Here is a 24,516-nt window from a genome sequence, read left to right on the forward strand (position 1 = left end):
CGCAAGAACCTTTCGCCGTCCGATTTTCCTGACTTTTCGCCATGACCGCAGGTCCGAAATTGCATTAATCAAAGCCACCACCGCCGCCATTTCGATTACCTCGCCGCCTCGAACCGGCGCTCGCATGCAGATCTGCTAGCAGCAGTAGCCACCAGTGTGGCAACGCTAGGCTTAGCTGCTTCGACGTTCGCTACCAAGCTTCTTGCTGTTCGACGCCGTGCTTTTCATTCAAATGCTTCACCACTGTCAGTATTGTCTTCGACTCTGCCATTGTCATCCTTGTAATTAATTGTCTTCAAAGCTCGTACAGCACAATGCGTTGCATAATGCCGGTTCCCGAAAGTCAGCTTCGCCTTAGTATAGAAGTGCTATGCAGTGATGCATAACAAGTGTGGAAAGGGGCAATTGTCACGGGACACAGTGTGTATTCCTTAAGTATACATGCATGCGCCCGCCATCTCCTGTCACAGTATGAGCACCAATATGCCTAATAAGTATACTGGCAGGCATTCAGAGCTTTTTTGAATGTGCCTATGGCGATTTGAGTCCAAAAAGGCTCCTCACCAGGTCTGGTCATTTTGAGCTGACAAGCACCGAGCATACATTGTGTGATAACAGTCCTGTTTGCAAAGTATACATCGCTACGCACCATGGAAAGACATGAAATTTCAAACCATTTCCCTTTTGCGGCCATTTTCCCTTCTTGCGGCTGCCGCGCTCCAAGCCAGAGGATGACATACATGTGCCAGTGTGCCTACGTACATGTGTTTGCACTGTGACGTCGCTCAAGCTGACACGTGACTTCAAGAATTACTCAAGGCAGCATCTGTTCTTTGTGTAATATGTTACTTGAATACATGAATTAAAGCTTAGAGAAATAATAAAACACAAAAACCAAATAAATCCCTTCATGTTTTTTGCTTCGCATCGCAGCAAGAAAGATTCACTTCTGTTTCATCTGCTTCTTCCCACATCGTGCAATCGCCTGCACAGACACCGAAAGCACGGGATCATGCTCTCTGATCCGCTTACGTCTGCCTAAGTATTCATGTAGCAGTGACTTATATGACTAGTTAGGTGTCCTCGTACGCAGCGTGCAAAATCGTGCGCTGCGTGAAACGAGACAATCACAACATTCTGCGTGCGACGCCGTCAGTGCAAGTGTGCAGCACCACAAAAATAAGGGGGAAAGAAGCGAAGAAAAAAATAATGAAGGCAGGGCCCTTGTCGTATGTGTCAGGCGATCCTCGAGGTCCAGTGTGGGAGAATGCAGGGAAGGAACTTCGCTTGCGGAGGTTAGACGGGGCGAGTGGTAAGAGTGTCTTGCTTGGCAGTGAAGCTCTCCTCCTGAAATCAGGGGCTCACAGCACTAAGATATTTCTATCTCGGCTATTGAGCCGACTTGAATACCTTTTTTTTTTGCGGCAGGACGCTCCATAGAGGACACATAACAACTTCCAGCATATAACCAAAATTTGTTATGGGGCCTGGTGAGAGGGCCTTTAAGGGCAGTAAAAAACATGCATTCATTTTTTTCGAACTGCCCTATTTTTCGGACATTTTCGTGGCCCTTAGGGAGTTCAAAAAATTGGAGGTTGACTGCACAACAGACCAAAAGAATGCTTCAAATGGTCTGTGGGGTGAATGCGCGGCAGAAGGAAGACGAGAACAGAAAGGGCCTACGCAGTGGAGAATGAATGGGAAAGGAATCGTACCCCTGCTTTTTTGAAGGAGCTTGAGCTCACAAAAAAAAATAAAGTGTTGGCTGGTGCTGAGATGCAGGTGCCCCTCGTGTTAACAAAATAAACTAAAGCAGTGAAATGCAACACTGAGGTATTGTGCCCAGGCTGAGAATATGTGTGAGAATATGTGAGAACAGTTGAGGTTGGCCAAATAGGTTGGCCACGTGTCGTACGTACTCCTGAAGAGCAGGCAGCTTTCGATCAGAAATGCCACAAGCAGAACAGGGAACAAGCTCCTCTACGCTGTGCCGATGCTGCAGCCTGGCATGAGAACAGGTTCATGCAGCCGAGCGGAAGCAGCAACTGCATACTGAGGATCCGGCAGCCTACCAAGCCATAGTTTAATGAACCGTCAGGATTAACACAGTGATAAACACCAAGGCCGCGCGTTTCAGCTTCACTGGTTGACCATCCGTATGGAGAAGCTTCGAACCAATGCTCCCACATGCTGATCCTCTGGTAGCCATAGCCACCACTGCGGCAACGGTCGGCCTAGCTGCTTTGACGTTTGCTGCCAAGCTTCCTACTGTTTGGTGTCGTATATATTATTGAAAGAATTCGCTACTGTCAGCAATGGCGCCGACTTCGCCTTTGTCATCCTAGCTGATGGCTTCAAAGCACACAAAACACGTCAAAGGTCAAGCGTTGCGCAGCACCAGTTCCTGCGACGTCATTCTGATATGCGCGGTGTGTGCCTGTGCCGCAGACACGCACTGAGATAGGCACTATGCTTTCATTTCCTTTGACCAGTTCTCACGTCATGTGACCATTCTAGCTGTATATATTTTTGTGACCGAATATTAAAAGGGATCATTCTTAGTCATGAGATGAGGAGCCGCTGTCCAACTGTCTGACAGTTCCCAAAAGTCAGCTTCGCCACAATACAGGAGTGTTACACCAGGAAGCACATGCACTGTCTTGCAGTGAAGCATACTGTTTGAAAGGGCCGGTCCTGGGAAGTTAGCTTCGTGGCAATATGGAAGTGTTACACTGTGAAGCATACACAATGTATTGCCTGGTAGCATACCAAGAGTTGAAAGGGGCCATCATTGCTACACACAGTATGTGGTTCTTAATTATACACGCTTGCATTTGCAGCCTCCTGTTACATTACGAGCACTGATATGCCTAATGAACATGTGGCAAACCTCTAAAGCTATTTTAGATGTGCCTGTGATAATTTGAGGCCTTGGGAGCAGTAAAGGGGCATGCATTAACTTCTTCAGACTGCCTCAATTTTGGATGGTATTGTGGTTCCTAGGGTCTCCAAAAAATCATACGTCTGTATATGTTCCATATCATACTAGACCTATGGAAAACTTATGGCGCCCTTATATAGAACAAATTTTGCTGTCACCAAAATGTTCATTTGCTTCACTCGTAATATTTATTTAAGCTCTATATGTGGTGTACTTTATGCATTTACATACTTTGTGATGCATATAGAGTAGAACCTCATTGATATAATCCTATGTCCTACTAGTTCCCGGCATTAACATTCACAATTGAGAGCATGAAGAATGGGCCAATACCGTTGCGCTTCCTTTTTTCTGGTCGATACTTTCCCCAAAAACACTACCTTTTGGCACCAATGTTGAGTATGTCACCAAACTACTATCGTGTCAAACGTTTTCCGGCCACTGGATCCTATGTGAACAAGAAAAGGTGCAGTACATGTGCGAATGAGAGCAGTAGCTACCTGCTGTAGCAGCTTCCCCGCAGTACTTGCCTTCCCGTGTCACATGAAAATGTCGGCGCACATTCATCTTCCTATTTCGGTACAGGCAAATTTCATCGCTAGTTGTCACACATCTCATTCATAGCTGTGTCATTGCACGTGGGACAAAGTGCCGTTGGAAACTTACTACAAACTTGTAGTAGGCGATAACCTAAACACGCCACTGCTCAATGCTGTAGGCAGCACCAAGTAAGCATATTTCCCTCTGGCAGCATTGTATTTCGGCATCATCCAGCAGCTCAATTTTGTTTTGACTTCCTGTTGCCATGTTAAAACCCTATGCAATAGGAAAACAACAATATATGTTGCCATCTCTTCCTGCAACGATTCTTGCCCTGTGACCGCGTCACAACTTCCCGCAGAATATCTCGTCTCGGGAAGTTGCTGACTCGGCCTGAATTTGAGAACTGCAAATGCAGCTTGCCGAAGACCCAGAAATGAGAACATGCATCTCAGGCTGCTCAGACCCGACCAGCACAGTGCGCATCTAAATCTCTTGCGACAATGATTCGCACAAAACTTGATGTTGCATAGATGTCTACTACAGTTGAGTCTGTCAAATATTTTAGTGGCTCCAGGTTGTACGTGTCCCTGGTTATTACGTTTTTCTTTTCTGACCTTTTATTTTTCCAAGACGTACGAACGAGGTGCTGTTGTGCAAGTGTAATCTGTACAGTCGAACCCGACTATATCGAACCCGTTTACATCGAATTATTCCATATATCGAACAATTTCTGGACACGGTATAGTTACAATGAGTATATATAGCAAAAATTACGCATACATCGAACAAAACTAGTAGCGACTCCCTATATATCGAACGTCAAACGGCGAAAAGTGCCCCCGGAAGTTGGCTTTCCCTCGCGGTGAAGGGAAAACCCGGCGGCGCGGCTCCATCCAACCGCTCTCCCTACGTGACTGCGCTACCTCGGAGCCGCCGACACCACCCTACAAAAAAATGATCCTGGCCCGTCCGCCCGCAGCGCTTGCTCCGACAGCCAATCAGAGGCTCTTGTGCCCTCGTCGTGCAAGGTGGCGAAAGTGCTAGTTGTCTCGCTGCTTATCTGATTCATTGTGTGCGCGTTCTCCCGCAGTGTTGGCGTGATGAGGCGGCAGAATTCGCCTTTCATCGTGAAGCTCGAAATAATAAACCGGGTCGAACGCGGTGACAAGTCGGATGTCCCCGCAGCGTGCAAGATTTCGAGGAGCACTCTCAGCACGATCTTGAAGAATAAGGGGGAGATTAGGGCTAAAGCGGCTGAACTCACGACCCGGTGCCTGTGGCGCCCAACGCGTACGCGCGGCCGTGTACGAGTGGTTCATCCGAAATTGCTTAAGCCGTACCGACTTCCGCGTGCTCGGTGATGACTGTAAATTCTGATTAATGCGATGAAGCCGTTGTCGTTGCCGAAGTTTGGAGCGAGGTGTCAGAATTTCCGGAAGCTGTTGACAAATCAACGGTGGACGAGTTTGTGAGCGCAAATGATGGTGTTGCGACCACAGGAGAGCCCGGAAACAAAGACTACATTGCCGGCATCGTGCCGAGCACAAGTGAAAATGGGCACAACGAGGAAAGCAACGACCGTCTTTGGCCCACATCCTCCGAAGCGATTGGTGCGCTCGCACTAGTCCGGTGCTTCTGCGCGAAGGCGGAATGTTGCGGCCTCAGCTGCTCCGACTCCTTAGACAACGTGGGGAAGTGCGTGCCTCGCACGCAGCGAAATTGCCCAAGCAGAAGAAAATGCAGGTCTATTTCGTGCGAAACGAAGCTAGTTTCATCAATAAAGTGATTTCATAAATGGTATGTGCTTTTATGGCATCCAATTATTTAGCAGGCTTATATCGAATTATGCTCTATATCGAACTGATAGGCGTTTTTTTGCGAGTTCGATATAGCCGGGTTCGACTGTATATCAGTTCTTTAATGTGCTGCTAAATCTTAAGTACAGGGGTGTTTTTTTAATTTTCTCTCCATTGAAATGGGGCTTCAGTCGCTGGGATCGAACCCACAATGTCCACGGAACTGCTTCAGCTGTCCAGCAGAGTGTGACACTTCTTATGACTTTCAGGTATTTCGGGTTCATCACAAAGCACCCTCTACGAGAACGCTTCGCCTGCCACGTGTTTCAAGCTGAGGGCTCTACACGGGAAGTGGCTGAAGCTGTCGGGTGAGTGCTCTAGAGACATGCTTTCTTTTCAGCTTGTCTACAATGGCCTTGTACTAGAGGTTTGTCATGTATTGACACTTTGGCTATGTATTTAAATAAAAAGTAGGTTGGTAAATAGTAATTACTAATTACTTTTTTATCGTGAACACAAGAATAGCAAAGGTTTCTCCAATGGTTTCTGCTGGTGGTTGCTGTCAACATAATGTTGGATTCATCTGCATAGAATGATTCGCTGTTCACTGTTTATCGCTGTGGCTTGTGAGCTGTGACAACCAGTAAGAGTGCCATACTCTGGCAAATAGAGTTGAGAGAAGTGTTAAAAGGCGTGACAAGGAATTTGAAGGAAAGCCGTGTAGATAAATAAGTGGTGGGAATTTTCTTTTTGTTTTAAAAAAGAAGCATCTTTCTAATGATCGTTTACAATATGGCGAGCTGGGTTAGTTGGTTGACATTCCTGTTTGAAATGTTCACGTTTATCCTGTCTACCTCCCTATTTGTGTTGCTGTCTTATGTGTGCTTCAGTCAAATTTCAAACACGAATGATCATTTAGTTGATTACATTTTATCAATGAAAAATAATATGCATTAGGTTACGGAGCTGGTACCATATTTTCAAAGTGGCAGTGGCAATTATGTCCCTTCTTTGATCATTATTTGGTGTTCTTTCTCAAAATTTTATATATAGCTGGTCCTCTCAGTAGTTGTGGTGTCTCATTTCCTCGATAGCGCAACATATTAGTTGATTGGATCAGCTATTAATGTGGCATGTCTGGAACCTGCTCCAAATACAGCCACTGGTCTTTGAACATGAAACTGTAGACTGTATAGGTCAGACAAAAAATGTGTATAGAGGATGAACCACTTATGCATTGTACTGACAAAGGAAATTAGTAGCCATTGGGAGGCAATTCTCAAAACCAAGCAAAGCTTCCCAGTAGAGCTGCTGGGATCCTTATTGGTTAGCTGTATTTGTGAATGCTATGTTGGTCAGTGCTAATAATGAATGGTTAGCTCTGTTGGTGAATGTGAGTGCTGTGATGCACAGACATATCAGGACTGCACTTGGCAGGTAGTCTTCAACCTCGCCATGTGGCGAGGCGAGAGTTGTGCTGATGTGTTCATTTTTTCCTGCGCCCATTGTTACACCAGTAAGTGGGCTGTAGCTAGCGAGCTGCAAAGAGTTGCCTGTACTGCAGGGTGTTTTTTCTGGATATTGTGTTGACGTGTCAGTGCACAAGGACAGCACATTATATGCTACGGAGGGATGCTGGGTGTGGTGCCAGGGCGAAGAGCAGGCTCGAAGTGACCGAGACGACCTGCCTACTATATGCTCTACATCCGGGACATGATGCCAACATTGTTAGTGTGGCTTGAGTCTCCATATAGTCATCACAATAAACGGAAGCCGTAGCACTCACGCCATGCACACTACTGACCCATGCCCAGGCACTTCATGATAGTGCCTTAAAGCAGTGGTGGTCCAATTGTGCCATCTTGCTACAATTCGACTTGCCTGCTCCTGGCTGAGCCCACTGAAGTGCCATTTGCCCATACTGCACAAAAGTGTGGTATTTTCGTTTCCACAGCAGCGCAATGCATTCAGTAGGGTTATGCAACTACAGTCAATGACTGATTTTTCAGTTGCTCAACTTTTCGGACATTTCAATAATTCAGATGCCCTCGTGGCACTGCCATGGTACCTCATAAAGTCAGTGTATAAAAATGTCTGAAATTTTGGACACAAAAACACTTGGCCGTTCAATTGCCATTCGAGACTGGTGGAGGTGCTGGGTAAATTCGTCAACGTTGGTAGGTATGTTGTCAAACTCTTGCGGCAGCATGCCATCCATCATTTTCGTGGCTTCGCGACTATAGACCAAGCTGAACAGCGTCATTCCAGTTTCTTGTTGAGCGGTATTGTAGGCGAAGGTAACATAACGCAAAATCTGATCCCAGTTCTTATGCTCTATGTCGACATACATGCAAGGCATGTCTGCGAGGGTCTTATTAAGATGCTCGGTTAGTCTTGCAAGATTTGGAGGACGATCCCACCGCTGGCATCCAGTTGTCAGGGTTTGTCGGAGGACCTCGCCGCTGCCACTATTTGTAAGGGTTGTAGGTTGTAGAGAGGAACTTGGGAGGAACTAGGCATATGGGGTTCATTTACAGTATTTACATTTTAAACAAGAGAGACATTCGACAGTCTAGCATGGCTCCCAAATGGAACACGCAAGACGAAGCATACAACATACGAGCACGAAGCACAACGACGAGCACACTCTAGCAGCCGACAACAGCTGCTCATAAACACTCCATTGGTCCCTAGTTCCCTAGGTGAGAGAACCATTTGACGCCATCGTCAATGCAGTCGACCTGCCTTTTTGGAGGAGAAGGGCTCACGCACACACTTTGGGTTCCCAGAACCCGAGTTGAGCGGGTTCTCGCAGACATGTGGCTTGCCCCAAGCAGACGCCTCTTAATCCCCGAGCGGACCTCACACAGTGGCCTCCACCGCTGTCCATTGTCTGCCGTCTTCAAAGGCCCGTGAGTAGGCACTGCCACGCATCTCCTTCCAGGAAATCCCCCTTCTTCAGTCGAATTGTGAAGGCATTGGCGATTTCACTAACAATAGTTGGTCCGCTGATCACGGTCATGCGACGCTGAGGGGTTGCTGACGCGGCACCTCACGGTCCCTATGAAAAGAGTCACCACAGCAATTGTGGTAGGCTTCCATGGTTTTCTTCGGGGTAGCTCGCAACGCTCGCAGCTGGCTGAGAAGACTTACAGGTCCGCATCTCGGCACGCCATTCCTAACAGCTCCTCCATGGCCTGGAAAATCTCGAGTGGCCAGTGCTGACAACCGCTGGGGAGGAAGAGAATGGTTGGCGAGCAAGATTATGGCTTTGCTCTCTGCAACCCCTGCGAATTTGGAATGCCTGCAACCATCTCACAACAACAGGCACAGAGAGTCGATCCCGGCAACACAATACCGTTCAGCTGTTAACCTACCAGGCTTCCTATCAAAATTTCAGTGCAAGCCACTAAACTGGGAACCCCAAATATTGCCCTAAAATTTCGTGCCGCCAAAGCGAGTGTTCATGTTCCCCCCGAGTTTGACCAAACCTGACCATTGCGCTGCACAAGAGTAAAGGTTTACGCAGAACTAAACCGAAGGCTCTCAACCACCAATACCCAGACATAACTTAAGCAGCCTAAGTTCATGAACAGCCTGTTCTTACCCTATCACAGTGGCGTACTTATCGCACGTACTGTTGCCACTGAACAGTCTGGTCAACTCCACAGGTACGTAATCACAATCGCGCTAGCTTTGCGGTCATTATTGAGAACACGTACTTGCGTCGTACGCAAACGTTCCATCACGCTTACGTGTCTTTCTCTAGTCCATACAGGACACGTAACTTAACCAAGCAACTAAACTTGCGTAACTTACGCACTCCGCAGAACCCTTAAAAAAATGCGTCTTCTAACAACTAGTTCCACGCACGCTTACTAGAGAAGTCAGAATACGGCTGCCCTCAACACGCACAAGCAACCCAGTCAAACTTTCTGCTTCCTTCCGTCCTCACAGGATGCGCTAAAGGAACTAGGAACGCTTCTCAGTGCAAATCATGCACTAACTGAGAATCTACGCGCTTTACCTTAGAAAATTCAAGAACACTTATAAAAAAAGAAGGTTAACTAATACACACACGCGTTATCATAGGCCTCTTAACGATAACCTTGACCTTCAGGTTACTCACACACAAAAAAAGAAAGCCTATCTACTCATTAATGAACACCTCGCGAAACTACAGGTTTGCATAAAACGCATCTTTCCAATCTCTGAGCTTCTCAAACAAAAACACAAAGCTCACACCTTACATATTGAAAGAAATTCTAGTCTTAAATCGCGAAAATTTTCAAAATGTTCAGAAATAAAATAAAACAACATGTTTCATTTCAACGGAAGCTCTCTTGGCCTCCTGTTCCAAACGTTTTCGACTGACTCATACTTTTGAGCCGTACTCGAGGTGGTCGCGGTTCGAAAGGTACTCTGGCTACCGAGGAACAACAAAAGGGCTGACACACTATCAGCTCCTCCAAGACGTTACAGTCTCCTGCCAATTTGCGTCCTGGCGCCCCACTTTCATCTCTAACTTAACTGACCGCGTCGCAACTCCCTACTACCTCGTCTCGTCTTGCCACCTGGCGCTCCTTCGCCCTCCATGCTGCATTCTGAAACGAACGACGGAACGACGAGGAACATAATTGCCCCGCGCCCTTTGTCCGCGTCCGTGCAGAACATGCTTCTCGGTCTCTTGTTGACCGGTGGCCCGAATGTGTTTGATGCGCCAACATCGTCGACGACCGCACCTTTCTTTTCCTCGCACCCTGGCTTTTTGCGTCTTTCGCCATCTTTGGCTGCGCTACATTAGCCACCACATTCCGATTTTAGCGCGCTTCTTTCTACAGCGCTTTTTCTTCAAACTCTCTTTCATGTCGCCTTCTCGCACCTTGTGCTGACCGGTGCACATCTCGTCGGCTCGGATCGGTCTCTTACTTGCACAGTCCGAGTGATTATCAGTTAAATCAACTCTCTCTTTGCATAGACTGGCGGGCAGCTCAACCGACTCTGGAACAATGCAGCAGGCTTTACTCGAACTATGCAACTTGCACTCCTGCGAACTGCCCTCTACTGCATGGTCCAGCTCACGCTATGCATCGGCACACAGCCCGTCGGTCTCGATCGCTGTCTTGCGCACAGTCCGAATGATTCCTAACTAAATCATCCCTCTCTTGGCTACCTAGACTGGCGGAGAGCTGCACCGATCCCCGAACAATGCAGTTGTCTTCTCTTTAGCTACGCAGCTCGCAATCCTGCGTACTGCCCTCAACTGCATCACCCGGCTGACACTTCCCTTCGGCACGCAGATCTGACCTGACATGGGCGCTCGCGTCTTGTCGGGTCAACAGTACTCTGTACCTCGCTAACGTTACAAGCTACGCACACGCGCAGTGACTGTCCCAACTCCTTCACAGCTGGCCTAGCTGTCTCTGCAGTGCTCTGTTGGCACAGCACCTCATCGTTCTCACTCTGGCCTTTAACGGCCTCTGCTGCCACTAAGGCATCGTTAGCTGCTAGCACTTCGAGTTCACTTATGAATGTGCTGCTAATCTCGCAGGTGCTACTACTTCTGTGGGCATTTGCTATCTACTTCCTCCCACTTTCGCTGCGTCCAGCCTACAGATTTCACAAGCCGCTTTTGACTTTAACTGCTGTAAATCTTGTATCTGTTTGTTCAATGCTGCAATTTCTTTTTCAAGCTCTTTCCATTTTTGCTCACGCTCTTGGCATTCTTGCCTGTCTGATACCTATTCCTTTCTTTTGCTTAGAATTCGTTTACCCATTTGTTCAATGAATTTTCAAATCATTGCCACTTCACAGAATGGTCTTACGAATCTGATTCTGTCAAGTCCTCTACATCTACCTCAATGTTTTCACACAACTACGACAGGTCAGCTCTTGTCAAACACATTAGGACCATGGTCGCTACTTAAAGCTTTGGCTCTGCTGTCACACAATACTTGCTGCGATACCCATGCAGATCAAAATACAAGCAAAAGATCCCAGCGAATAAAATCAACAAACCCAGCGAAATTGTAGCCTGGTAAATCTTATGGCCAAAACCAAATGCTTACCCACTGAAACAGCACCATATCAGCAGTCCTCTGCCATAACCAGTCAGTTACAAGAGGTGGTCAATCCCAAGTCGCCTCCAACTTGATCAGGATACCGGTCGGTCACCATGTGCCAAAGTCTGTGAGCTGCCGTTGCTGTCTACCAAGTCGTAGGCCTATCTACGAGCCATAGGCCGATCTCCGAGCCGTAGGCCGATCTCACCGCTGCCATCCAGATGTAAGATTTGGAGGACGATCCCATCGCTGGCATCCAGTTGTCAGGGTTTGTCGGTCGACCTCGCCGCTGCCACCATTTGTAAGGGTTGTGGGTCATAGAGAGGAACTTGGGAGGAACTAGGCATACAGGGTTTATTTACATTTTAAACAAGAGAGACATTCGACAGTCTAGCGTGGCTCCCAAATGGAGCATGCAAGACGAAGCCTACAACATACGAGCATGACGATGAGCGCACTCTAGCAGCCGGTAACAGCTGCTTATAAACACTCCATTGGTCCCTAGTTCCCTACGTGAGAGAACCATTTGACGTCATCGTCAACACAGTCGACCCGCCTTTTTGGAGGAGGAGGGCTCACGCACACACTTTGGGTTCCCAGAAACCGAGTTGAGCAGGTTCTCGCAGACACGTGGCTTGCCCCAAGCAGACGCCTCTTAATCCCCGAGCGGACCTCGCACAGTGGCCTCCGCCGCTGTCCATTGTCTGGCATCTTCAAAGGCCCGTGAGTAGGCACCGCAAGGCATCTCCTTCCAGGAAATCCCCCTGCTTCAGTCAAACCGTGAAGGCGTTAGCGATTTCACTAATAATAGTTGGTCCGCCGATTGCGTTTAGTCATGCGGCACCTCGTGGTCCCTGCAGAAGGAGTCACTGCAGCAATTGTAATGGCTTCCATGGTTCTATTCGAGGAAGCTCGCAACGCTCACAGCTGCAGCTGGCTGAGAAAACTTGCAGGTCTGCATCTCGGCAGGCCATTCCTAACAGTCCGTTCATCTGGGGATGATATGCGGTTGTTTTCCGGTGGCTTGTACCACTGAGTCTGAGAGCCGAGTCAAGGAGTTTGGCAGTGAAGGCAGCTCCCCTGTCTGTGATGACAACTTTTGGGGCATTGTGCCTGAGAACAATGTATTCGATGAAAAAATGAGCTGCTTGGGCTGCTGTGCCCCGCTGGGTAGCTTTCGTCTCCATGTAACATGTCAGGTAATTGGTGGCAACAATGATCCATCTCTTGCCAGCTGTAGAAGTTGGAAATGGGCCCAGCAAATCCGTTCCAACTTGGGTGAATGGCTGGCCTGGTACCTCGACCGAATGTAAGAGACCTGCAGGCCTACCGGGAGGTGCTTTGCGTCTGTGGCTGTCGGTACACATTTGCATGTGATGTCTTACAGCAGCGGTTAGCTTTGGCCAGTAGTACTTGCGTCGAAGTTGGGAAAATGTTCTCGTGTAGCCTAGATGACCTGCGGTGGTTTCATTGTGGCACGCTTTTAGTATTTCTGTTCGAAGTGATGTCGGTACGACAAACAGGTATGTGCTACTACTCGCAGAAAAGTTCTTATAGAGAACATCGTTCCGGAGACAAAGTGACTGCAGTCCTCTGCATAAGGTTGCGGAATGTCTTTACTTTGGCCTTCCAAGAAATTAATTAGTGGGAGCAGCTCTGGGTTGTGGTGCTGCTCTTGTGAAAAGGTGATGGCGTCGACGGTGCCCAAAAATGCAGCGTACAGCGTAATGTCATTGGTACGTGCAGACTTGACGGGTGACTGCAAGAGGCAGTTCGCGTTAGTGTTCCTTTTCCCTGATTTGTAAATTATAGTCATGTCGAACTCCTGAAGCCTAAGACTCCAGCGAGCCAGACGGCCAGATGGATCTTTCTGGTTAGTCAGCCAACAAATAGAATGATGATCGCTGACAACTTTGAATGAACGGCCATATACACATGGGTGAAATTTGATAACCCACACCACGCCGAGGCATTCCTTCTCGATAGTCGAGTAGTTTTCGTCCGTAGGAGAGAGAGTTCGGCTAGCATAGGCGATTTCTATTTCGGAGTCATCTTACCGCTGCATCAGAACGGCACCCAGACCAACATTGCTCGCATCAGTGTGAAGTGCTGTAGGTGCATGCTAGTTGAAGTGCGCAAGAACAGGAGGCGTTTACAGGCGTTGGCGTAGTTCGCTAATGCTGCTTTCTCATTTTGCCCCCACAGAAAGGGAGCATCGTCTCGTGTCAGACGTGTTAACTGCGAAGCAATACATGAAAAGTTTGCTATAAAGCGTCGGTAATAGGCGCACAGCCCCATGAGGCGCGTCACTGCCTTCTTGTCCGACCGTGTGAGGAAATTTGCCACAGCGTTTATTTTGTCTGGATCAGGTTGTACACCCCTGTGACTGACGATGTGGCCGAGGAAGCACAGTTCACTGAAACCAAAATGAGCTTTCTCGAGTTTTGACCTCAGGCCAGCCTAGCGTAAAGCTTGGAAGAACAGTGAGTAATCGGCTTAGGTGCTCCTCAAATGTAGCTGAGAACACTATGACGTTGTCTAGATAGACCAAGCATGTTTGCCACTTCAGACCTGACAGTACAGAATCGGCTTAGGTGCTCCTCAAATTTAGCTGAGAACACTATGACGTCGTCTAGATAGACCAAGCATGTTTGCCACTTCAGACCTGACAGTACAGTATCCATTAGACGCTGAAACGTGGCATGTGCTGAGCACAAACCGAAAGGGAGGACTTTAAATTTGTAAAGACCATTGGGGTTCACGAAGGCACTTTTCTCACAAGCTTTCTCATCAACCTCAACCTGCCAATACCCGCTTCGTAGGTCTATTGATGAAAAATAATGTGCATGCCACAGCCTGTCCAGCGAATCGTCGATGTGTGGCAGCGGGTAAACGTCTTTCTTCTTGACCTGGTTTAATTTGCAGTAATTGATGCAAAATCGCGAAGTACCGTCTTTCTTTTGGACTAATTCCACAGGTGGTGCCCAAGGACTTTTCGTAGGCTGTATCACACCATCCTCGAGCATCTTCTTAACTTGTTCTTTAATCTCTTCACGTAACTTTGGAGCTACACGGTAGGGATTTAATTGAATCGGCCATGTACTGTCATCTGTGATGATATGGTGCTTGGTCAGTGGTGTTTCTTTGACCTTTGACGTAGTCGAAAACAATCTTTTGAACTGGTATATCAGCTACAACAGGTGCTGCCACTCCGAAGGCGACAGGGTGGAGCTGACCTCGACAGACAAAGGTGGCGAGGGGGGGCACGGTCGTTTCTTGTAGAGCGAAACAATCTTTTGGGTGATGTCGTCGCAGTATGCATTTGCGCTACCCTTCTGGATGTGACAGCGTTCGTTGCTGAAGTTCATGAGGACTTCCGCACGCCCATCAGTCATGTCGAGAATGCCTCTAGCAATGCAAACACTTTGCGTGAGCAGGAGTGCAACAATTTACTCTGCGATCAGATCCCCATGGTAGGGCTTCTTGCAGGATACATACACAAGACAGCAGGATCGCCGCTAAATGGTCACATCGCTGGCGATTCACAAACGCTCATGTTTCCCGTCGTTCATCGTGTTGCCATGTGGTCTGACAGAAAACGTCACCACACGTTCTGGAATGTTTATGACTGCGCCGTGATCTCGCAGAAAATCCATTCCCAAGATGAGGTCTTTGCAGCAGTCGGGGAGAATGACGAAAGTTGCAACGGAGTTGGAATCACCGATGTGAAATCAGGCGGTGCATGTTCCTGTTAGTGTCATTAGCTGACCCCCGGCACTTCTTATGTGGGGCGTTTATGTGGTGTGTTGCTTGAATAGACGAATTAAAGCTTAGAGAAATAATAAAACACACACACCGAATGCCTGCATGTTTTTGTTTTACTTCACACTGCAGCAAGAGATGCACTTCTGTTTCTTCTGCTTGTTCCCACGTCGTGCAATCGCCCGCACAGACACTGAAAGCGCGGGATCATGCTCTGTGATCCGCTTGTGTCTGCCTCAGTATTCGTGTAGCACTGACTTGCACAGCTAGTCAGGTGTCCTCGTACACAGTACGCTAAATCGTGCGCTGCGCAAAAGGAGACAATCGCAGCAGCTCGCATGCGACACCATCAGCGCAAGTGCGCAGTGTCACAAGAAAAAAAGAAAAAAAGAAAGGAGAAAAATAATGAAGGCGGGGCCCTTGTTGTATGTGTCACGCAATCCTTGAGGTCCGGTGTGGGAGAACTCAGGGAAGGAATTTCGCTTGCGGAGGTTAGACGGGGCGATTGGAGAGAGTGTCTTGCTTGGCAGTGGAGCTCACCTCCTGAAATCATGGGTTAGCGGCACTAAAATATTTCTATCTCGGCTATTAATGATCTGATCTGAAATTTTTTTTTTTGCTGCAGAATGTTCCCTAGAGGACATGTAACAACTTCCAGCGTGCAACCAAAATTTGTTATCGGGCCTGCTGAGGGGTTTTTTAAGGTCAGTAAAATACATGCATTCATTTTTTCGAACTGCCCTATTTTTCGGACATTTTTGCGGCCCCTAGGGAGTTGGAGAAATCAGACGACTTTACAACTGACCAAGAGGATGCTTCAAATAGTCTGTGGGATGAACGCACGGCAGAAGGAAGACGAGAACAGAAAGGACCTACGCATTGAAGAATGAACGGGAAAGAAAGCGTGCCACTGCTTCTTTGAAGGAGCTTGAGCTCACACAAAAAAATAGTGTTGGATGATGCCGAGATGCAGGCGCCCCTTGTGCGAACAAAATAAACTCTTTAAAGCAGTGAAATGCAACACTGAGCATTGTGCGCTGGCTGAGAGTATGTGAGAACAGTTGAAGTTTACTTAAAGGCTGTTATGAGAGAGAATATTACTTGTGAGAAAGTTCTGGCCTCATACAGATGAGCTTGCTATCAATTGAATGAACTAGCTCTTATTGAAAATATTTTCTTCTACATGCATCTCCTTTTTATTCGTATTTTAGAATGTTCAAGCAACAGATTTCACCTTTCTTTTTTTGAGGGTGTTTTATTTGCTATGCATTCCACTAACCCCTCCCTTCTGTTTTCTTTACACTACTCCTTACTATTAAAACTGGATTAAGTAGTTTTTCTTTGTTTTTAAGATACTGGAGAGTGACAGCATCGGGGGACATTGTGTGAGCCCGTCTTGAAATAAAACGAAGTTTTCTGTCACTCAGGGAATTTTATGAAACCAGTCAGGGAAAACCTGGAAAACTCGGGGGAATTTGAAAATATCAACTTGGTATACACGCTGACAACCATGCTGCGATGTGCACATATTAAACTGGTTTGTTAAATGATGTGTCGGAAGCTGCTGTCTCAAGGGACCGAGTTTCCAAACTAATTATGCAGACGACAGCAATGTATAACAGCGGGAATAAGGAAGTGAGACACGAGATTTTCGTGACTAGTCCTTTGTGTCTGTGCACCTAATAGGCTACATGTGTAACCATGTATAGCCTAATGGGACCAAATGGTTGTCTATATCTACATTTTCTGCCTTTTTGAATGCAGGCGAGCGTTTCGAAAATTCTACCAGAAGTTCATCGAGATGGCTTACCCTGTGGAAGATATTTACATAGAATGAATGTGGACTGGTGAGAGGGAGCCAGCAGTCAAGGGATTGCCTCCACCCTTCCGTTTGGAGAGTTACATGCACTGACTTTTGGCTGCACATCTTTGTGTGTGATATGCCGGCGCAGTGAAATGTTTGTGCATTTTTGTTTGTGCTCAGCACCTGGTTTGCTGTTCTTTATTTACGCGGCAACGCTGTTGCCTTGATCGCTTAAAGAAGGAATATCAAATCGCAGAGGTATAGACCACCTTATATTAAGTGCAACATGCAATGCAAAAGCAAAGGCACATCAAGGAAAACACATGTGCTAACTTTGATTTGGCTGCGTGCTAGATGTGCAGTATGGTCCACTTTTTAATCGGACACCTGGCTCATAATGGAGCCATTGTGATGATGCATTTATTATGTCTATGGCTTGCTGTTATAAGCTTTAGTACATGATGGAGCTTACCTTTACTTTCTCTGCATTATTTTTATGTACTAAGGCATTTGAGTCCCATGTTGCTCTCAGTGTATCTGCAAAATGCCCCTTCCATAGTCATTTGGGCTGCAGCATCGTCATATAAAATATAAAAGAATGAACTAATAGCTGCAGCACTTCTTTAAGGAAGAAAGGTGGCTGATACAATGCGGTTGGAGACATCTACAGGCAGAAAGTTGTTTGCAGGCCTTTATGCAATTCCTTGTGTAATCGATTTCAGGCTGGGTGTTCCCTTTAAAAGTTGACCGTACTGTATACTTCTGAATAACTTTGGTATGAGCATGGAATCTGTTCTTTACTCAACAGCTGGTTGTTGAGAAGTCATTTCCAATCGAGCGAACTTGTTTTTTATGCTCGCACCTGCTGCCCTAGTTATTGCCCCAGTTGAAAGCAGCATCTTTTGAAGAGATACTTCCGAAATATGGCCTCCTGTTTTATTGAAATGTAGTCATTCAGGGGTGGCTATCAAAAGAGAGGAAATGACGCATGCTCAGAGAGGTTGCCATTGCTTTGCCCTGGTTGCTCCATTTTCAAAAATGCATCCTTTCGGATGTTCTTGCATTTCCCGTGTGCTCTACTTTTCAACGTGCTCACTTGCTCCCGCGCATCCCTGAAACCAGAACAAGGTTGAAGTCAATGTAGTAGTGCGTACTCATACCACATTCTTCTTTTTTAAATTTTTGAACCTTTCTGTTGTTTTTACTTGTTTATAGTTACCCCAGAAAACTCCTCTTGGTATTTGTGCAACACAAGTGTTAGTAACACAGGCACACGAACTACATGTCAAAAGCCCATCTTCAAAAGGGATGCTAAGGAAGGTTATTTTGAAAAGCTGTATCAGTAGATAACCAACTCTGCGATAGCACAATAGTTATTGTTATCTTTAGGCAAGGTACATTTCCTTTAGGCCAGAAAAGATGCACGTATGAAAGATGGGTAGTAATGCCGCCCTTTTAGGTCCCCACACCGGCTTGCAATGATGTCATGCGGTAGACATTGGTGTGGTTAATTTGTTATCAGTAAAAAATAACTACTGTGCATTCTGAAAGAGCCACAGATTTACTAGCAAGTCTGGAGACATTTCCATTTGTGAAAGTGGCTTCGATATGAGAAAACGCTTTTATAAATCGGCTGCCACATTAATGTACCAACGTGGAGGTATTAGCGTAAAATTAAACAGAAATGTTAAATTTAGCTTTTGTTCTTATTGACCAACTTTCACCAAGCTTTCTTCACCAACTTAAAGACAGTAGAGCTTTCAAAGAATACTTCAGCAGCTTGAAGTCATTTCGAGTTGCTCTATAGCGTCCCTTAACATTACCACAAAATCCGTTACAATTTTGGGTTCATGTCAAAGAGTGATGTAATTGTATTGAGTGTCATGGGATAACCAGCACCTCGGTAATCTTTTCCTTTTCTTTTCCCCTTATAAATGGATAGAGTTGGCTGTTGCATAGTGTGTTCTGAAAAAATTGAGCCTCGAAGAAAGAAAGAAACTGAAAAAGACCACATTGTTTTGTTCAGTCAATGTTGACTGTGCTCAAGAGTCAAATAAGCTGTCCATCAAACTTTACCTGGAAATGTTGAATGGAGCGTTGGTTTTCCTGCGGTGACTGTTATTTCGATTTTGCTTTGAAATGGGAAGGTGCGATTTATGTCTCACATGTATGAGAAGTGTTTCAGAATTGTTGGCACAGAATGAGTGAGCGGGGGTGCGTCTTTTGGGAATGGAAGTGCCGTTAATGCTCAGTGTGGGACGACATAGGATTGTTGGTGTGCTGTGTTCAGTATTCATTGTATTCTGTAGCATGCCATGGTGGAATCCTCCATTTTTATTTCTGTGTTTGTTTGGAGTGAGCGAGATGCCAAGGGGGCACAATGTTCTCAGCCCCCTTGACTTTGGCTTTCGTGTTTTTATGAAATTTTTCATCCACATATTCATACTTGACATTTGTATCTTGACCACTGGAACAATACCCGTGACTGAATATGTAGTCAGCGTACTTCAGCAACACTCTTTCATAATTACCGAGCTGTGATTCCATTAGGCACTTATGGCGTCCATTTATAGGCACCTCATTGGTGAGGTCATTTCTCAAGCCATTTGTTGACCCGTTGCTGATTTGTTGCAGGGATTTGGTAGTTATGGGGTATTGCTAGTTGTACGCACAAAATTACAGAATTCAAGATTGAATTTCGGCCATGCCAGCCTTCTTCTTCACATTGCAAGCTGCAGTTAAAAGACACACTTTTTGCATCAGCTTCATGATGATCAAAGGTGTGTGCCTGCCCCATCACTGCTATTACACACTGTTGATCACAGTCCACTGTATGCTCTGGATGTTGAATGGAAACTGAAGGAAAGTACTGAGATGAATTTTATCTGTAGATTATTCGTCTAGAAATCTATCATTGTTTTCTGTGTGCCATCATATGAATGTTGCAGGAAAAATTGCCACCCAACGTCTCGCTGCTGCTCAGCTTCAGTTGCTCATACCAAAATGAATCAGTAAACGTAATCCCCACATGACCTTCCTCTTTGCCGACCTTCATGAATCAACCAGTGCTGAAGTTGCATGATTGGTACTATAACCCACAATAGTTGGCGCCGCTCCTACTTTTCATTTCCATCATTTCTTTTGCGTACATAAGCTGTGTTGTTACTATGAATGATGACTTTGTTATTACAGAAACTTAATCATTTAAAGCTCGACCTAATATATTGCTTTAGTGCCTTTTAAAGCTGATAACTTATTATTCCACATGTCCAGAATCAGGAGGAGCATTACACAAGTGCACCAACTACTTTGACCTAGAGGCAGCACTTCCAGAGAGAGGGACAGTACTTGAAAACGGACTGATGCTTTTAGTGCACAGGTGTTACTCAGTGCAGTTCGTCTACATGCATATTATAAGGTTGCAAGTGAGTGTTTGTGTGCATTTGCCATTAGACTATTGAAGGTCTCCTGCTAACCTACTTGAGGGAAAGGGCACAGCAATCAGTACGAGCTAGGGAAAATTTTTATCCAACCTTTTGTGCATTTGGTGCTCTCTGCATGCCACATCAGAAAAACACCTTTGTTTGCCACTGCAGTTATCGTAATTACAGATAGCTTTTGCTGCCATGAACTTTAAACTGAAGCGCATTAGCTTAGTTTAATTGGCAGCTGTGTTTCCCACTCTTCTTTACTAGCTGTATCTTTATCATGTCCATGTCCATGCACTCGCCAATTATATTGGTACCAATTAACAGTGCAGTTAAGTCATGAATTCATGCAGAGCTCTTATTGCATTTACGTCTGTCTGTCCTATCAGCCATTGTTTTTTTTCCTTTGATACAAGTGTTATGGATTTATTGACTTTATTAGAACCTAAGTGTCCCCTTTAAAAGTAGTGTACTTTGTATGTCTTTTTCTGCGTGGCATTTTATCTTGTGCGGGTGTTTTTTAGTACGGTCACAAAGGCAGCTACATCCTCAATTGCTGTGCAATCCATATGGGCATTAGCTTTTTTCGCTACACTTTATTTGTTTTGCTGCATTTGTATTTAGCGGCAGGCTCTTGAATGGACACTTAAGGCAAAATGGCATAGATTTGTGCACCTAGTTATTCGTCCAGAAACGTCGCAACATTTATCTTATGACGACTTTGTTGAGGACTAGATCACCTTGTTGCCGAGAAAGTCATGCCTTGAAGAGCTGTGTAAATTCTTAAAGTTTAAGCCATCTTTAGTAAAAGCACTATTACGCTGGTCATGTCAGAGATCATGCTGTGCTGCATGCCTATGCCTGCTTTCAGCCAGTGGACCATGCAGAGACGTCGCCACATTCTCTTTTAAAAGTTCTGATAAAGCAGTGGGAAGAGGCATTCTCCTTTTCTTTGAAAATCAACAATATTGACCAAACTTCTTTTGCTTTCGTGTTAAATGTAACATAGTGTGACTCGCCACAGTGCCTCAGTGGCCATGATATCCTGCTGCAGGCCACAGAAATGTATTCCTTGCAAATGTGCTGCTGCAGCAAACAGAAGTGTACTCTGGCTACTCCAGAGGCAATGTGAAATTTCTGCATTTCAACCCAGCCTAATTAATGAGGTTGCATCGAGCTGATTTTCATAGTGCACATCAGATTGTCGTGGCTTCTCCTCAGTTCTTTCTCCACAAGGTGGACAATACCTGATAGCAGTAGATATGCTAGTGCACAAACGTCATTGTAATGCCATAACGCCTAATTCTGGTTCTTTTGGTGCACCTTCCCTGGTTTTGGCCTTTTACAGTCATGTTACCGGGCATCCAGAGTAAAAATGAGCCTTTAGTTTAAAACAGCTTCATTTTGAACTGTTTCATACACGAACAAGTGAAACCATATCGAACTCTGTTCGGTAGTCTATACGTCTATACGTTTATATTGTGTGCTTACAGCACAGTAGCTGAGTTAGTGTTGTATGGTAGGTAGGCAAGCATCACAGGCACGTGCGTTTGTGTCATGCTTGCTCTTATGTGGTGCTGGTACCAGTACACAGTGGCTGGTACTAGCACTCTGGGTTAAGTGTCACCATGTGCTTTAACTGGTACCAGTACTGGGGAATGGCAGGCCTGATTGAGTGACACACCCACAGGGTGTTGCATGGTACCTGTACATGACAACAGGTACCACTGCTTTGTGGCCTAGGTTTCACCAAGTAATAGGACTAGTACCAGAGCCACACAATTGCATGCCTGATTCTGTGACATTGGGCCAGCACTTAGTCTCTCACCTCAATACTACTGCATGTTGCAGATTTGTGGTGACGTTCGGTTTGTGGGGGATGGGGCAGATATTTAGCATCTCCACATCAGAACCTCTAGTATAAAATGTAATCAAGGCACGAAGAAACATTTAGGTGACACTTTGAAGAAGGCAGACCGTGAATCCAGAGAAGGCACAGTGGTGACTCATTACGAAGCCTGCTAAATGTCTCCTTCTGCAACCCGATGTCTTGGCTAACATTCACGGTTCAGATGAATCATGATGCTTAAAAGTATGAGGCAAGAGTAATTTTAGGACATGAATTGTTCTACAACACACATGCATCGCGACAGTGATGAATTGGGCTAGTTATACGTTCTTATTGCACTACACACACTAACTGGGACAAGATGAACACCAACGTAACGAAAACATAAACTGACAAAGTTTCATGTCATTTTGTGTCTTCATTCCCAGTTAGTGTTCATCTTGTGCCCGTTAGTGTGCGTTGTCATAGCGAAGTAACAGTGAGCATACACCTCGATTTCCTTTTAGCTCAGCTAATTAGGTTTTCGTCATGAAGATTTGTATGCATGTGCGGTTTACTCTCTGGATATTCAGTGGTACCTTTGCCTTCACAAGAGCCGCAATCAGTGCTTGCTTTAGGCTTGTTCATCACATGGTAACTGATACTCTATTGCTGTGACCCACAGTAAACATGACAGCCATAGAGGCAGTCTGCGTGGTGGACATGCAAGCAGAAGTTCCATCCAGTTTGAGGACTATCACAGTCGGCCTGCACCCACCTCGAGTGCACGGTGTATGGATGTTGTGTTATCGCCAAATGCGCTGCGTTTTCTTATTGCCTTGGGCAACGGGACTTGAATGTTGTTGAGAGCGCTTTTTAGATGAGAAAGTTTTGTATATTTGCACCCATTTTGTGAAACTAGTCTAGTTGTTCCGCTTGTTCACTTTTTTAGCTCATCATACGAAGCTTTTTTCGCTACTTATGGGAATGGAATAGTGCTTTTTTTAATGAGCACTCCCCATAATGTTACATTTTTTGTAGAGTGTATTTTGAAAAATACACATTGTGCAATGGAGCATAGTGCGTAGGCTACGGAAAGGTTTTATTTTATTGTCTTGTGCATTTTCAATCCCTTTGCTCATTTTTGCTGCTGCAGAAGCTGTGCTGTTTGGCATTGTCCGATGCATGCGATTGTGTTTGTCTTTGCAAGTTTTACTTAATGATGTTTTTGTCACTTTATGCAAGTGGCATGCTGTTTACAACCTGTAAATACGATTCAAGAAAGCAGCATTCTCATCTTCTGCTTTCCTGTTTCCTAACCCACCGTATATTTAGTGCAGGCCGTGTTCGTTGTACTGTGCACGTTGCTTTGGAAATAGTTTGTTTTTGTGACTACATGCAGCCACCAAAATGTTTTTTTCATCTGTTTGGCTACAGCCTTTCTGACAAATGTCTTGTACAAAGCACTATCTGTAAAGCTGTTAGCCATAGCATGTATGCCTTGTAGGCGACTTGATAAACTAGGTGACCTCAGATAATAGATGGTGAGTGTTGAAAGTATGATTGTACAAAAAAAAATTTTTTTGTCATTTGATCGTTGAAGCTATTGTGCTTCTGATTTCATGTTTTGCCAAAGCTCTACAATTTGTTTTTCTGAATTGAATGAAAAAAAGAAACGGGAAATATGCTGTTGTATGATGTTTTTGAGAACGTATTCCTTGTTTGATGATTGCTGCTTTGCCAGCACTTTGAATGCTCAGTGTGTACTCATGTGCCACAAATTTGTACAGATATGTTGCACAATGTAACACTCTTGTAAATTTAGTAAGAATGTTTTTTTATTGTATTGAATCATCTATTCACAGCTGCTTTTGTTTTATTGTTGTTTTAGTGACAGATTTGGTATATTGCACCCACAATATTTTATTAACATCTGAGTGTGTTACTCAGCTGTGAGAGGATTTGCTCAGAAACCTCTGTGCTCCCCCCACTCCTTTCTTTTCTCCTGATCGCTATATGGAAAGACAAATGTGTTCATGTATATCTGCATGTATTTACAAAAATGCCATGTAGAGCTTATTTGAATGAAATTAATGATGCCTGGTGCAAAATGTTCACTTGTGTTGTTTGGGTGTCGGCCAGTGCAAATGTGCAGTCTGAATTGAATGTAAGACAGGAATGACAGGCAGCTTGCCTAGATAAATTTTCAGTTTTTGAGATTCCTGATGGACGCAGCTCACAGATTCTGGGTTTATAGATTCTGGGCTTGTAGCATGATTTGTGCTTAGTTGTGACAAACAACTGTCATGACAGGTTGGAGCTGGAGGCAATATCTTAACACACCTATGTTTT

The 24,516-nt window shown here is 45.4% G+C and overlaps 1 protein-coding gene across 1 annotated transcript in view; it reads left to right on the plus strand.

Annotated features, from left to right (window-relative positions):
- The window catches only part of Aplip1 (JNK-interacting protein Aplip1), a 63,472-nt gene extending 39,191 nt beyond the window's left edge, over positions 1-24,281 (plus strand). Inside the window, exons 12-13 of the mRNA XM_065428358.2 lie at positions 5,550-5,648; positions 16,869-24,281. Of these exons, the coding sequence (XP_065284430.2) occupies positions 5,550-5,648; positions 16,869-16,941 (172 nt within the window). The 3' untranslated portion in view covers positions 16,942-24,281. The remainder of the gene's footprint in view (positions 1-5,549; positions 5,649-16,868) is intronic.
- The last annotated feature ends 235 nt before the right edge of the window (positions 24,282-24,516 follow it).

Source organism: Dermacentor albipictus, chromosome 10, assembly GCF_038994185.2.
Source record: "Dermacentor albipictus isolate Rhodes 1998 colony chromosome 10, USDA_Dalb.pri_finalv2, whole genome shotgun sequence".
Taxonomy (NCBI): domain Eukaryota; kingdom Metazoa; phylum Arthropoda; class Arachnida; order Ixodida; family Ixodidae; genus Dermacentor; species Dermacentor albipictus.